This window comes from Cyclopterus lumpus, chromosome 6 (genome assembly GCF_009769545.1).
Source record: "Cyclopterus lumpus isolate fCycLum1 chromosome 6, fCycLum1.pri, whole genome shotgun sequence".
Lineage (NCBI taxonomy): Eukaryota > Metazoa > Chordata > Actinopteri > Perciformes > Cyclopteridae > Cyclopterus > Cyclopterus lumpus.
In genome coordinates this window covers 23246655-23260522 of record NC_046971.1, presented here as the reverse complement: position 1 = coordinate 23260522, position 13868 = coordinate 23246655, and the positions used below count along the sequence as shown (strand labels likewise).

Genomic DNA, 13868 nt, shown 5'->3' with positions numbered 1-13868 from the left:
TTAGTTTTTTTTAAATGTCCTCTTTCGGCACCGCTCGCGTGACCCCAGTCATTGCGTTCGGTCCGGTTCTCACGGGGTCGCATTGGACCCGACGCCCCTCAGCCGGGCAGCAGGCGGCTGGTCCCGCTGGTCTGGTCGATCTGCTCCAGCGCGAGGCCCCCGCGCCTTCTGGCATTTTCTCCCCCAGCACACTTTCTGCATTGCAATTTGTATTATTATTTGTCCGATATTATTGACCCCAGCGTTATTATCGCGGAGAAGAACTCCACACCGAAGGGTTTGAGGGATCGCTGCGGGTGTGCGTGTGCGTGCGTGTGTGCCTCCAAGCAGCATTCTGCTCATTAGACCCTCCCCTGCTTGCTTGTTTTATCATCGCTTCCTACTCTCGTCTGCTCCTTGATCTTAACCCCGATGCACCTTTCCTTCTATTCTTTCATCCCCCAACTCCCTTCCTTCCCTCCTCTCCTCCTCTCCTCCTCATGCTTCTCTGCTCCCTCCTCTCCTCTCATTTTCTCTCCTCTCCTCTGCCGGCCAAGAAGGAGATGGATGCAACAATCTCTGTTTTTTGTTCCTTTCTTCTGCTGTCTCTCATTCTCTCCCCCCCCCCCCCCCCCCCTCTCCAACTGGTCTGTCTCCAGCAGCTCCAGAGTTGCCTGTTTTGAGTTGAATGCACCCTAGGGTGCAGCCGGAGAGAAAGAACAATGCAGAGAGTGTGCGTCTCCTCAGCAGTTAACACTTTTATTTTTCTTCCCGATTTGGCCTGTTATAGTTTCTCCATCAATAAAAGCTGTAAAGAAAAGGAGCTCTATTTTACCTGTATATGTTATATAAGAATTGGTTCACAAGCTCTGAAACAACTGAAACAATCAATTATCAAAATAGTTGCAGATTAATTTTCTCCTTATCAACTGACACTGTAAATGTTAGTCAGGCTCTGCTCCTGCTGTGTACGTTGTGGCTAAATAATGGGCATAGGTTTAAGAGGTTTGTCTGAATTGCTATGTTTAGATATGCAAATGAGGCATGATATCTAATGCTATGGCTTTTGATGAATTTCGGAGAAATCAACAGGCACAAATAGACACAGTAGTAAAATAAAAACTCTCAATGTGTGTTTTTGGATGTTACTTTCCACGAGTCTGAAAGGAGACTGATTTTTTAAAACCAGTGCAAGTGTGTCTCACCTTAAAAGGTGTTTTTCCCCAAAACTCTGAAACGCAGATGAAAGTACCAACCTGTCACTTTCCAGCTCTACATCTCTGTCTTCCGCGCTCGTACTTTATAATTGCGCGCGGATTTTATAATTGTCGTATCCGCTGCTGCAACAATACACCTTTCGGTCCCGTGGACTTGTTACTCTGTGTGAGATGTGGTGTGAGAGAGAGAGAGAGACAAACATGTTTGTTTGCAGTCGTTCAAAAGCACTCCATGTTGTGTGATCCGTCCCTCCAGCTGCAGTGTTGAAGTGATGTCAATGTTCTGCCCGTTGTTTCGCCATCAATGCACACATGTGCAACTCGTCAGCTTCAGTCTCCCAATACAGGATGGCCATCCGAAGAAGCGTTTCTATTTCCTTTGTCCAATTGTGCTCCGTAGCTTCTACACCAAGGAAGATGTGATAGGTGCTCGTGTCTTTCTCGGATCTTGAAGATGAGGGACTTTCAGTCAGAAATGATGCAAACATTGAAGAGTTTTAAAAGAGATTCATGTGGATATTCATTCACTTTAGTTTGTGGTTGATAAGTGGACGTAATTATTTTTTTTAACATTCCCTGAAAAAAAAAAAAAACTTCAAACCGTATGCTATTATCCTAAAATGAGCCTATGTCTGTTGCCCTTTTCGGTTGCACACTCTGATGAGTCAGCAAAAGGCGGCATAAACTATAGTTAGTTGTTCTGGCTCATCTAATCCACGTTCCTCCTGTTCGTACTCTTCCTGCAGCAGCTCACTGCCGATGGCTCCGATGATACTAATTACACTGTCTGGCTTTCTGTCCACAGATATTCAGAAGAGCTGACAAAGATGGTGAGTGATTGCATCCATTCAGTTGATCAGTTCATGTCATGAACCTGTTTTTTTTTGCTTCCGGGGACAAAGATCCACAAAAAGTGCATCTAACAAACAACCTGATCCTCCACCATTTCGGCCCAATTGGTGTTGTTTCTTTCACACAGGTGATCCTGTGTTTCAACACAGGACTCGCGCTTCTATTGTCTCTGAAGCCTTTTTTTTGTGCGGCGTGAAACTAGCGAGCATCGAGCTCTGTGTGTCTGCTGTCTGAGCTGGTGCGGCACTGTGCTGTATTTTTAGCATATTGGGACATTGAAGTGTTTTCAAAAGAGGAAAGTTTAGATTACTGTGAGCAATTAGTTTATACCATTTGGCGTTGCATGAACTGCTACTCTCTCTCTCTCTCTCTATCTATCTATCTATCTATCTCTCTCTCTCTCTCTCTCTTTCTCTCTCTCTCTCTCCCTCTCTTCATCTCCACACTTGCTCTACTCCCTTTTCCATCTCCTCTTACTCTATCCATCTTTCCTCTCTCTCTCATCCTTTCCCTGCTCTCCTCTTTTATCCCCATCACTGTCGTTTTCTAAAAGGAATTTAACTAATGAGGAAACGGGATTAAAAAGGTGCGCTTTCATCGCAGCCAGATGGTCATTTGCTCTTTCTTCCAGTGCGTGCACTCGTGTGCGTGTGTGTGTGCGTGTGTGTGTGTTTGTGGGGGTGTGGGGGGTTCACTTAAATGTGTTAGTCATCCGTCTGACTGCTGTTTCTTTAGTTGTTAGCACAATAGCGCTCTCTCTCTATCTCTCTCTGTCTCTGTTTCTGACTCTCTCTCTCTCACTCTCTCTCTCTCTCTCTCTCTCTCGAACATAAACAGTTTTTACAGATGATTTAACTTTTGACATAATTGCTGCAGATAAGACTTTTATCTCGCCTCGTGTGCCTTTACCACAGATTGTGGGATCAGCTGTCAACATTTAACAACTGCTCAGATACAGAACAATTAGCTCAGACACAGCAACATGTATGTGCTCATTTCACACTGATACCATCCACCATCACTAGCCGGCTGAGGGACGATTCTCATGCAGGTCAGATTGTAGTTGTCATTTTGAATAAAAACACTAACATGTTTAACTGTTTCGGTTCATCTTCTGCGCTTGTGCTGCCACCCTAATCCCCCAATATGTATGGAGGGATTAACCAATCAGATGAGGCCAAACTGTGATTAGAACAAGGCCGTGCCCCTTTTGCCTCACACCAATCAGATTAGCACTACACGTCTTTTGATGTCGCCGTTAGCAAGTAGCAAGTGTAAAACAAAACAAAACAAAAGTGGGGTACAGCAGGTGGATGAAGAAGGAGCAGAGGTGGCCCAGGAAATGAGGGAAGAAAGGGCAGAGGTGGCCCAGGAAGTGGAGGAAGAGAGGGCAGGTGTGTTTCGGCATGTGGAAGATGAGGGGGCAGGGAAGGAAAAATGTGGGCAGGAGGCGGATGTCGAGTTGACAGAAGGTGAGGTTGACATGGAGGAGGGTGAGGAGAAGTGTCAGGTTCACTGTCTGAAGAGGAAGAGCAGGGAGGAAGGGGAAAGCTCACAGGAGTTTCGGGCAAAGGGGACGGGGAGTCTGAGTCTGAGTCCATTATGGAAGAGGACTACTATTCTGATGCTGAAGGTGATTCCTCTGATGCTGTTGAGGTGCGCCCAGGAGAGTACAGTGTGGGCAGAATAAGGGGGTTTCTAGGTAGGACTAAGAACCAGAGGATTTTGATAGAGGACCACTTCTCTGATATGCCGATGCTCGTTAGGTCTATTCGGCTCCACATGGCCAATAAAGCAGTGTTAAAGCTTTACTACTCAGGAGGGCTATAGGTTGAGGAAGATAGCGCAGAATATTAATAAAGTGCTAAAGGAGTCTGAGGAGTATGTGGCACGCGGGGCCCGAGTTCCAGAGGAGCAACCTGAGGAGCGACCTGAGGAGCAACCTGAGGAGCGACCTGAGGAGCGACCTGAGGAGCGACCCGAGGAGCGACGCTGTGGAGACTGACGGAGGTAGCCGGTCCTGGACTGGGAGGCGTGTCGGCGGTGGCTTCCCTGCTCGGAGGACGAGGACAAGATGGAGATGCTGCAGAAGGGTGGAAGAAGAGGAAGCTCCCGACTCCACAGAGACTCAAAACTGAATGGGGTCTCAGGGCCACCTCTCAGGGACACAAATGGTGCTCAAAAACGCCAGCGAGCCGACACTGAAGGCAAAAGCCTTTAGTTGTTGTTGTTTTTTTGGATTCATGTGTTTTATTTGTTTGTTGTGGTTACAATGTTCTGACTGTTCGTACTGTTTTATGTAAAATATAGGTTTTCTAAAAGTAAAAAAAAAGTCTCCCTCTCTCTCTCTCTCTCTCTCAATTCAATAGGCTTTATTGGCATGGATGTTGCAACAACAATATTGCCAAAGCACCAAGACATAGCAACACAAAAAATATACAATTCATATGGATAATAATAATAATATGACAGAAATAATTTGGGACACAATAAAAGATTACTGTGTGTGTGTGTTTGTCACTCACTGTCCCTCAGGCTGTGGCATGATAGGACATATGGTGCAACAAGGTGGGCTGTGTTTCCTTCTCCTAGGAGGATTCTTAGTTGAGAAGATTCTCCCAATTCTCTAAAACCAGAGACCTGGGAGCTGAGCCGGTCCAATAAAGTCTGTCTTTTTTCTGTATATTTATCACATTTTAGGAGGAAGTGCATCTCTGTCTCAACTTCACCTGTCGAACAGTGACCACATATTCAGTTTTTGGCCTTTTTCGATTGCCAATTAGTGGTCACTGAGCCTGTACTTGGTCAGGATCTGTCTCTGCTTCTTACCCCTGACAGAAAAGAGATATTCTGCCAATTCATAATCTCTTATTAGGGCCAGATAACATTCTAATCTACTTTGACTTTCAGTTTCTTTTTTCCAATGTTCCAAATATGTTTCTATGCTTTGCTTTATAATTGCGTTTACTGGTATTTGGAAAGCAGTGTTGTGAGGGTTTTGCTGTGTTAGTCTCAGCACCAACTGACTCAGGAGACTCTTTTCTGGGTTCAGCTCTTGGCTTTGGAGGGCTTTAAAATGGAGGGTGTCTTGTGAACTTGTTTGAAGGTGATTCCAAAAATTGAGTGCTTGTTTGTTAATGTTTATTATAAGGGGATATCTGCCTTATTCTGCCCTACATGCATTTCTTGGTGTTTTTCTTTGAACGTTGAGGATCGTTCTGCAGAATTCTGCTTGCAGGGCTTCTGTGGGGTGTTTGTCCCATCTATGGTGACTGAGTGGACCCCACACTTCACTACCATACAGCACAATGGGCTTCACATTATCAAAAAATCTTACATCAGATTTTGATTGGAATTTGGATATTATAACATTTTCTTTTAATTGCATAGAGGGCTCTTCTGGCCTTTTCTTTTAGTGCTGAAACTCCCTGTGGCTGTAATAGTAAGACCCAGATAGGTGTAACTCATGGTGTGTTCTATGGTTGTACTTCCTAGAGTAAAATGGTGTTTGTTTTATGAGGTTGGGCTCTCTCTCTCTCTCTTTCTATGTCTCTCTCTCTCTCTCTCTCTCTCTCTCTGTGTCTCTCTGTCTCTCTCTCTCTCTCTTTCTATGTCTCTCTCTCTCTCTCTCTCTCTCTCTCTCTGTGGCTTTACTGTTGACTGAACGTCATGTGTGCAATTTTTGTATGTGACTATTGCCTATTGTAATTTGCATGCTGTGCTTTTTGCTGGAGTAGTTCTTCTATATACGGTTGCACAGAAAACCAGCACCATGGACAGCACCCACAGAGGTTGTTGATTGTAAATGTTTCTACAGGTTCGGTCGACCTACTGGCTTGTTGTCAGTCTTTTCCGGTCATGTTGTGTCATGAACATTTGGCCTAGTTTTGAAACGACAAGGAAGTATGGAAAGTATTTTCGTCTGTATTTATTTGGGGGGTTGTAGCCTATACCGACTCTTGGACGGGAACATGAATGCAACACTTTAAACGAGTGACTTCTTTTTTATTCATTATCGAATGTGCATCTTGGAAGGTGGCGTTGCACAGATATAGAAGAAAATGCATAAATAATTAAGAAGTCAGGACCGTGTGTTTGTGAGAGAGAGAGAGAGAGAGAGAGAGATTATAACATAAATACCAACGCCACGCTACATTGTGTGTCACAGTCTCTTGGGGTGTCTCGTTCAACAACTCCATTGCTGTGCATTGAAAGAGGCAGGTATGAGTGTGGCTGGGCAAGGAGCGTCGGAGCAAGAGGAAGGAGAGACTGAGAGTCAGCGGGGAACAAAGAGACGAAGAAGAAGAAAAAACTCTGGTTATTGTGAGGCAGTGCAGTTATTTGATGTATGGGACGCATGCTGGAAAGACGGAACCAGCGAGCAGGAGCTGAAGAAGAGCTATTTTTATCCTCCCGCTCTCTCCTGGGAGAAGACTGGGAACTGTTTTAATGAGTGCGAGAGGAAGCATGGAGAACGCTTGCTGGGAGAGGAGAGAATTGTTAAAAGAAAAGGAGGTGAGAGGACAGGAGGGCAAGGGAGGGGAGAGATTGACAGAAGGAGAGGGAGAGAGAGAGAGAGAGAGAGAGAGAGAGAGAGAGAGAGAGAGAGAGAGAGAAAGGGATAGAGAGGCGAAGAGAGAAAGAGGAGAGAGAGAGACAACAGGTCAGTAATTGAGGTTTAATTGGCCGGGTTCAGTCTTTGCATTCATAGCACTGATTTCAGGGCCGACCTTCCTGCCACTAACCTGCTAAAACAGCAAGCCAGGGTGTGTGTGTGTGTGTGTGTGTGTGTGTGTGTGCGTGTGCGTGTGCATTACAAATTCATCGTGACTTTAATTTGACAGCACTTAGTTTACTGCTACTGCAGCTCTCATATGACACAGACACGCTGTTGTTTGGAACACAATATTTGCCAGTAAAACGGGAGTGTTGTGAAATAATAACTTGGGTTATTTTAATTGGACTGCGTTCTGTAAATGCTGAGTGAACGAAATCAAGTATTTGCATTTTAATTGCACCTCCAAAAATGAACCCAAACCACATTCAATCTCCAATCCCTCGCCGCATATGTTTTCCTTTTAATTGATTTGAAACGTGTTGTGTGTAATAATGCAGTGAACCATCTGATGAGTTTGGGAAAAGCACAGGTTCATTTATTATGAAATCAGTGATGGCTGAATTCCATTTAGCTGCTTCAGTTTCAGGATCCTGGTCCTGTCCATGTTTTTCATCAACTAATTCAAGCAGTCGGATCAATCAGAAACAAGAGGAGACAAGACTCTCGCTGAGCTGAAGTAAATGAGTCGTTCAGTCTTCATCTATTATTTATTGAGTCGTGAATGAGGGAGTGATTTTAGACACCACACTGTTGAGGTCTAATTATGTTTTATATGCTAAACGATAAGTACAATGCCTTAACTGAGCCTTTGCCTCATTTTCACGATGACATCTTGGACTTTTGCCAACCTGTTGGAGGGACACTGATACAGCCTATCTGTGTTCTCATCAGTTAGCGGGTAGCTTCATTTATTTATTTATTTAGTGCCTTGTGACTCACCAGCCATCTGCTAATTATCGTCACAGTGTTTGACATAAAGACGGAAAGCAGACGGAGTTTAGGGAGGCTTGTTTAGCCACGCTGTCGCGACTGGAAATAACTACAGCCGCACGGCAAAAAGCAAATAGGAGGGTGCAGCCGCTTCTGTTCGGTGTTACCAAACAGAGCTGTTACATTAATGAGAGTGATTTTTGGTTTGTTTGGATATCTGGCACCCCAAATGCTCTCAGCGGTGCACTCGGCTTCCACCCGTCAACCTGGTTCTCGGTTTCTTCTCCTATTCGTCCCCGGTAGCGTAGCTCATGCTACTCTGCCCTTTAATTCCCACTCATCAAGCAGTTGAAGAGAGAGAGAGAAATGTACATTTTGGGGATTGAGAATGAGCTGTTTATCCCTCTTTTATTTCCTCAATGTCATCTGATACTGACACTTAACATTTACCTCAGTGAAAGCTGACGCTTCTCTCTCGCTTATTGAAGAGAAAGCGTGACTCAATGAACGATTCTCGACCAAATTGTGTCTCACCTAAATATTACACATGAACATGACAAGTAGAGGAGAAAACCCGCAAAATTCTACCATCTGATAATTTATTATTTATTTATTTATTATATTTATTATTTATTTATTTTGAGGGTACCTCAGCACTACGAGATGATGGGATGTGTTATCGGATTGTTCTTCCCTCTGGTCATAACACGATTCTGAAACATGAACCAGATCCCTGTCACTGCTTAGATGACCATCACAGCCCTCTGTCAACAATATCTGCACTCATGAAGTACAGCAAGTGTGCCATTGCTCCAGTCATCACTTGACCCCTGGGTTCTCCTTTGGGCTCAGCATTACGTGATATCGTTCTCTCAGTGGTCGCCATGCATACAATTTAAAGTCAGTGTTTTCAATTGTCTGTCAAGATTTAGCTTTTAGGACCTAATAAGTGAGGTTTGATTTCAAATAAGAGCCTTTGCGACAAATCCAAAAACCTTTTAGGTGGACATTTCCCCCCGAATGGAGACCTCCACTCTTTCCACTTTCAGCATTTACTGTGTTGAGTGATTTGAAATCACAGTACAATAATATCCGTGAAAATTGTGAAATCCCACAATTCTCGATACCCAATTCAAAACGAAACAAACACAAAACACGTGTTTGTTTTAGTTCATAATTCCTTCTCTAAGTCTACTTTAAATATCGGCATGTGTCTATTCGTTTTTCTTACCAAAAAGTTTTACAAGATTAGATTTAAACACATGACAACGTTGTAATGTACCTGAGTTTTGCTAATAGTCATTTTTACTGAAGAGAGCTTGAACGCACCATAATGAAACTCAATGCACTTTACTCATGCCAATTTCAACACAGCCTCAAAATGTAGCATTATCAGAGTGAAATAGGGAAAAAGGGGAAAATGTGCATCCCTCACCATGGTGAGTTTACTCAAACCTTTAGGCTCACACCATGGACTTGGTTGTAAAGTATCGTTCTTGTGACGCCCCTATCAGAGAGAGCAGAGCTATGAAGGAGTGAGCAGTGCACCTAACGACTATTCATGAATCTACATTGCCTGCCAGAGGAACTCCTTCTTTTGTCTTCTCACTGCATTAAGTAACTTCACCCAACTTACAGGAGTTGGTTTTTATTGATAGTGTGTGTCAAAGTAACGGGGACATAAATACGAGGTGAGGCCGGGTGAGGACAAAGATTTGTACCAGTTGGTTGTTTGTCGCTGTCAACAGAAATAATGAGACAGAGAGAGAGAGAGAGAAAAGCAAGCCATAAATCAGGTGAGTGGTGGACAGAAGTGAGAGATGAGGCCGTGCAGATGTACAGCTTTTATGGTTTATTCAACATGCGTGTCTGGATTAAGGGTCTGTTTCCAAAACCTATTTTTTAGGTCGACGTCTTGGCCCGTTGAAGTTTAACTGAAGGAATAGTTGTGAAATTCTTTGGAAATACGCAAAGTTGCTTTCTCGCCTTGAGTTAGATGACGATGAAGATTAATACCACCTATTTCTGTATTATGTGAGGCTTCAGCCACGAGCCGGCGAGTTTAGCTCATTGCAAAGGTTTTATCTCACCAGCTAATGTGCTGACTCCCCTGTGCTGTAAGCTAAGCTAACTGGCTTTCATATTTAATGCACAGATATGAGGTTGGTATTGTACTTACAGATTCCAAACTGTCCCATTTAAAGTGAAATTGCATCACATTGATTTTATTGTAATAATTCTTTGTGTTGAATGGGCTTGTTAGGAAAGTGTTCAATTGGCTGAGAGTCAATCGCTCCATCTGACACGCAGTCACGCCGGGCCGGGTTTCATATCAACGAGCTGGTGGTCTCGCCCGGTGTGTGTGCACTTAGTGTGAGCCCCTTCATCTGCCTCTCACATCCCCTCACATGTTAAAGTCGTAAACCGGGCAGAACACATACGGACCGACACCAGTAGATGTTAACGTTTAGTATGCGAACCAAGCTGTGGAAAGTAGCTTGTGGCAGCGATGGAGCAGCTCCGTACTCCCGAATACGTCCAATGTGTTTAACTGAGGGAGGAAAACCCTGAATCACCGGCATCACCAGCGAGCTAACGTACAATTCATTTTAAATTGCCAGTAAGTTCTGAAAACATTCATTAAAACTCACGAGTATCGGTGATCAGAAGAATCAGACGGTTTGATATCTCTAAGCTGATAGATGCCAAAGATGACGGGTCCATATGTGAACAAATGAAATGAATGACTGTCTTGAAGGTAACTATAGTAAAAAGCTTACTTTATAAATAACTGAATAGTTTTAACGTCTCCGGTGAGAGGAACCTTTCTTTTGGAAGCAGAGCATGAACTCAAAATCATTCACAGCACTCAGATCTGTGTGGGATAACGAGTGGGGAGAATAGTGACTGAGCAACAATCCTAAAAACCGCTGGGCTCGTCAGCAGCTCATCAGTCAGAACGGTGTCATGTGTGACTAATTACCTGCAGTCCTTAATCACAGATGCTGGTGCTAACAAGCCCCAGAGTGCTGCACGGCGAGGCAGACCAAAAGAGAGGGGAAGTGCTGTCGCTGTGACGGAAATGGAAGGTGTTTCTGCCTTGGGACAGAAGAAGAATGTCGGGATGTGCTCTCGCTACCCAGTTTCTTTTTGTTCCAATTTCGTGCTGCATAGCATCCTGCCCCTTCCTCATCGCCTAAGACCTGGGAGTAAGACTATGCCCACAGTTAAATGTGAAAGTGACACACGTCCACGCTTTACGGCGGAGAGCAATATGGAAAAGGTTAAATGCTTCATTATTTTAAAGCCAGCGTTTCCTCCACCTGCACTGCACTGATACCTCAAACGATCATGTCGAGCTTCGTGAACGAGTTAAGCATGCGTGCCTGTTCCCTTTCTCGCCGGCATTGGATAAGACGATCGAAACAACTCTTGTGTCTTTTCGCTAAACGTGATTGTCAGCAGCTTAGCTTAACATAGCGTCTTAACATATATATCACTTGTAAAACGAGATACCTGTACAGCACGTTAATTAGTGAGCTTTAGAGATGCTCCCCCCCTTCTCCAATCTTTAAGCTAAGCTCACGGTCTGCTGGTCGTTGCTTTTAGAGTGGTATCGATCGTCTCCTCTAACTTGTGGCGAGCAAAGGTCAAACTATTCCCTTTTGGAGTTTAGCTGGGACCAAAGAAGCATTTCAGTAACAATCGTACGGGACCACGCGATGGCAGGTGTGAATGAGTTGCTGCAGGAGTGATGTGATGCGAGGAGTGAAAAGATTGTGTGCCGGTTCCTTTGGTGGCCTGCAGAAGAAAGAGTGAGTGAGGTAGGGAGGGAGGGAGGGGACCTTTGAGGATTGGGGTCTCTTTGTTCACTGTCTTGGTTGTCTGGATTTGGATCAAAGGCTCGGAGTTAAGACGCCCTTTGAAGATGTTTTGCTCACCTGCCGCTTTTCTGCCCTCCACTGGGTCTGGTTCAATCCCACCTCTTTTTTGCATCGTTCACTTGATGCATTTGGACGCCATAGAAACGGACGAAATGGAAGCCTTTAAGATACAGATGGTTGGATTTGGGCACAGCATTTAGAAATCAGTCCAATATATAGTAAGAGTAGATTACGATATGTCTTTTATCTATAATCCTCTGGTTTAGGATTTCAAAAGATAAATAAAAAAACTCTGAACTTTGCAAGAGGCAACCAAAGTTTGAGTTTGGACAAAAATAGAGTTATATAGTTTTCCGGTCAAGCCAAATTTGGCAGCAGTGCTGAGGCCAAAGCTGAGCCGCCTGTGGGAAGAGTGGGCATTTGGCGCCTTCATCCTTCTCTTCCTCCTTACTGCACCCCCTTCTGCATGTATTCTGTACCCTGACGTTCCAACTCTCCCCTCATATTCTCCCGGCTTGCCGTTCCCTTGGTCTCTCACTGTGTATCCCCCTCTGTCCAGGCTTTCTTTAGCTACTGATCTCCTCTCCAAGCACAGAAAGCTCTCCGGGGGGGGGGATTCACAACAGGATTGCTGTGGCCTCTGTGGCCTCTGTGGCCTCTGCGTCCCGGTGCTCCTGCGCTATTTGCACGCATTTATGAGGCATACTTTTTGCAGCGTCTGTATTAACTAAAGTACATTCATAAGGGTGGTCATGCCCAAACTTGGCAGCAGTTATTTAGATACCTTAAAGTGGCCCAATTGCTGCAATTTGCATCAAATATGTTCTCTGACTGCCTCAGAATCATATCACGTGTTTCAGTTTCCTTCAGTGTCAAAGTAATCCAGGGATAGTTTGTCTGTAAATCCATGGGCACCTTGCAAACAGGAAGTTATAATAGGTAATTTCACATTATTTTAATAATGGCAATTTGAGGAACTCTAAAAAAAATTAATACAAATATGGCAAAACATCAGGGCTCACAGATTAATTAGCTGAATCCATGGCAACCTTATATTTCCTGTTTGCGTCCTCCAGCCAGAGTTTTCGAACCTTGGATCACAGTTTTCCTAGACATTGTAATCGGATTGAGAAAGTCCCTGTACGGACACAAGCATAAACATTCAATGGCCCGCTGAATTGTATTGTTTGTGGAGTAAACAAGCCTCTGAACCTTTCTTAATCATAGACTTACCAAACTAACCAAAAAGCACTTAAGCCTAAAATTGGCTGCACAAAATAAAACCTGTAGTGGGAGTTTGCGTCATCAGGCAAGCCTTTTTTCCACCGGTTGTTAGACCCACAGGTCTTGAGCAGCCCTCGAATTATTGATTCATGTTATGAGAAAGGAAAATATTGAAAACGAAAGGCCAAGAAAATTATGGGCCTTTAATCAGTCCAATCAGATTCTCCACTTCAGTGTCGGAAGTATGTAAGACAATCATTTCTTCACTGATGTGGTCTCTCTCTCTCACACACACATACACACACACACACACACACACACACACACACACACACACACACACACACACACACACACACACACGCACACGCACGTAGAGACTCTTGAAAATCTGAGGGAAAAAAACAGTGATGAGATCAGAGCTGTATTGTGTCCTGAACAAATTACTTCCATTGATTGAGTGTGGTGTCTTTGTGTGTGTGTGTGTGTGTGTGTCTGTGTGTCTCTGTGTGTGTGTGTGCTTGCGTATGTGTGTCTTTAATATATTGTCGATTATATAGATAACTGAAAGGACGGAACAGAAGATCAGCTGGTAGCAGTTATAAAAAAAAAAAAGGTAATCAAAAATACTGAATCTCACTCCAAACATGTAATTTCAGGGAAACGGGTGCAATTCAAACAATCAAACGGCTATAAATTGATATTTACACATCTAGGTGTTTTAGAAAGGCTGTTCAACCTGTCAACAAACATGCAGTAAAAGTAGTTTAATCTTGAGTAACCTAGAGCAGCTTGCTGGAGACTATTAGGAAGTATTTTCTATCTACGTTACAATCGGGGTTACTCACATAATGTAGCACACACATTCTGTGCTGTTTTGGAACAAAACCCCAACATTCCTCTGTACTCAGCACTCACAGTGGAGCTACCTTTCAGTAGCCTGGTTCCAGACCTCAGAATCACTGCCCACATCTTCAATGGTTTCCAACCATCTAAATAGGGCTGCATCCAACTTAGAACCAATAAGAGCTTTAGAGGCGGGATTAAGAACGGGTACGTCATCACATTTTCACAAGGGACAGAAGAAGAAAAAGAAAGAAAGATATACATTGCCAGAGTGGGCGGCAAGCAGCCTGCTGTCACCTATCCGGAGCAGATTGTGTA

General features: G+C 44.0%; 1 protein-coding gene across 1 annotated transcript in view; it reads left to right on the top strand.

Moving 5' to 3' along the window:
- Positions 1 to 13868, top strand: part of necab2 (N-terminal EF-hand calcium binding protein 2) — a 94943-nt gene that overhangs the window by 1336 nt on the left and 79739 nt on the right. Inside the window, exon 2 of the mRNA XM_034535588.1 lies at positions 2002 to 2026. Coding sequence (XP_034391479.1) covers positions 2002 to 2026 — 25 coding nt within the window. The remainder of the gene's footprint in view (positions 1 to 2001; positions 2027 to 13868) is intronic.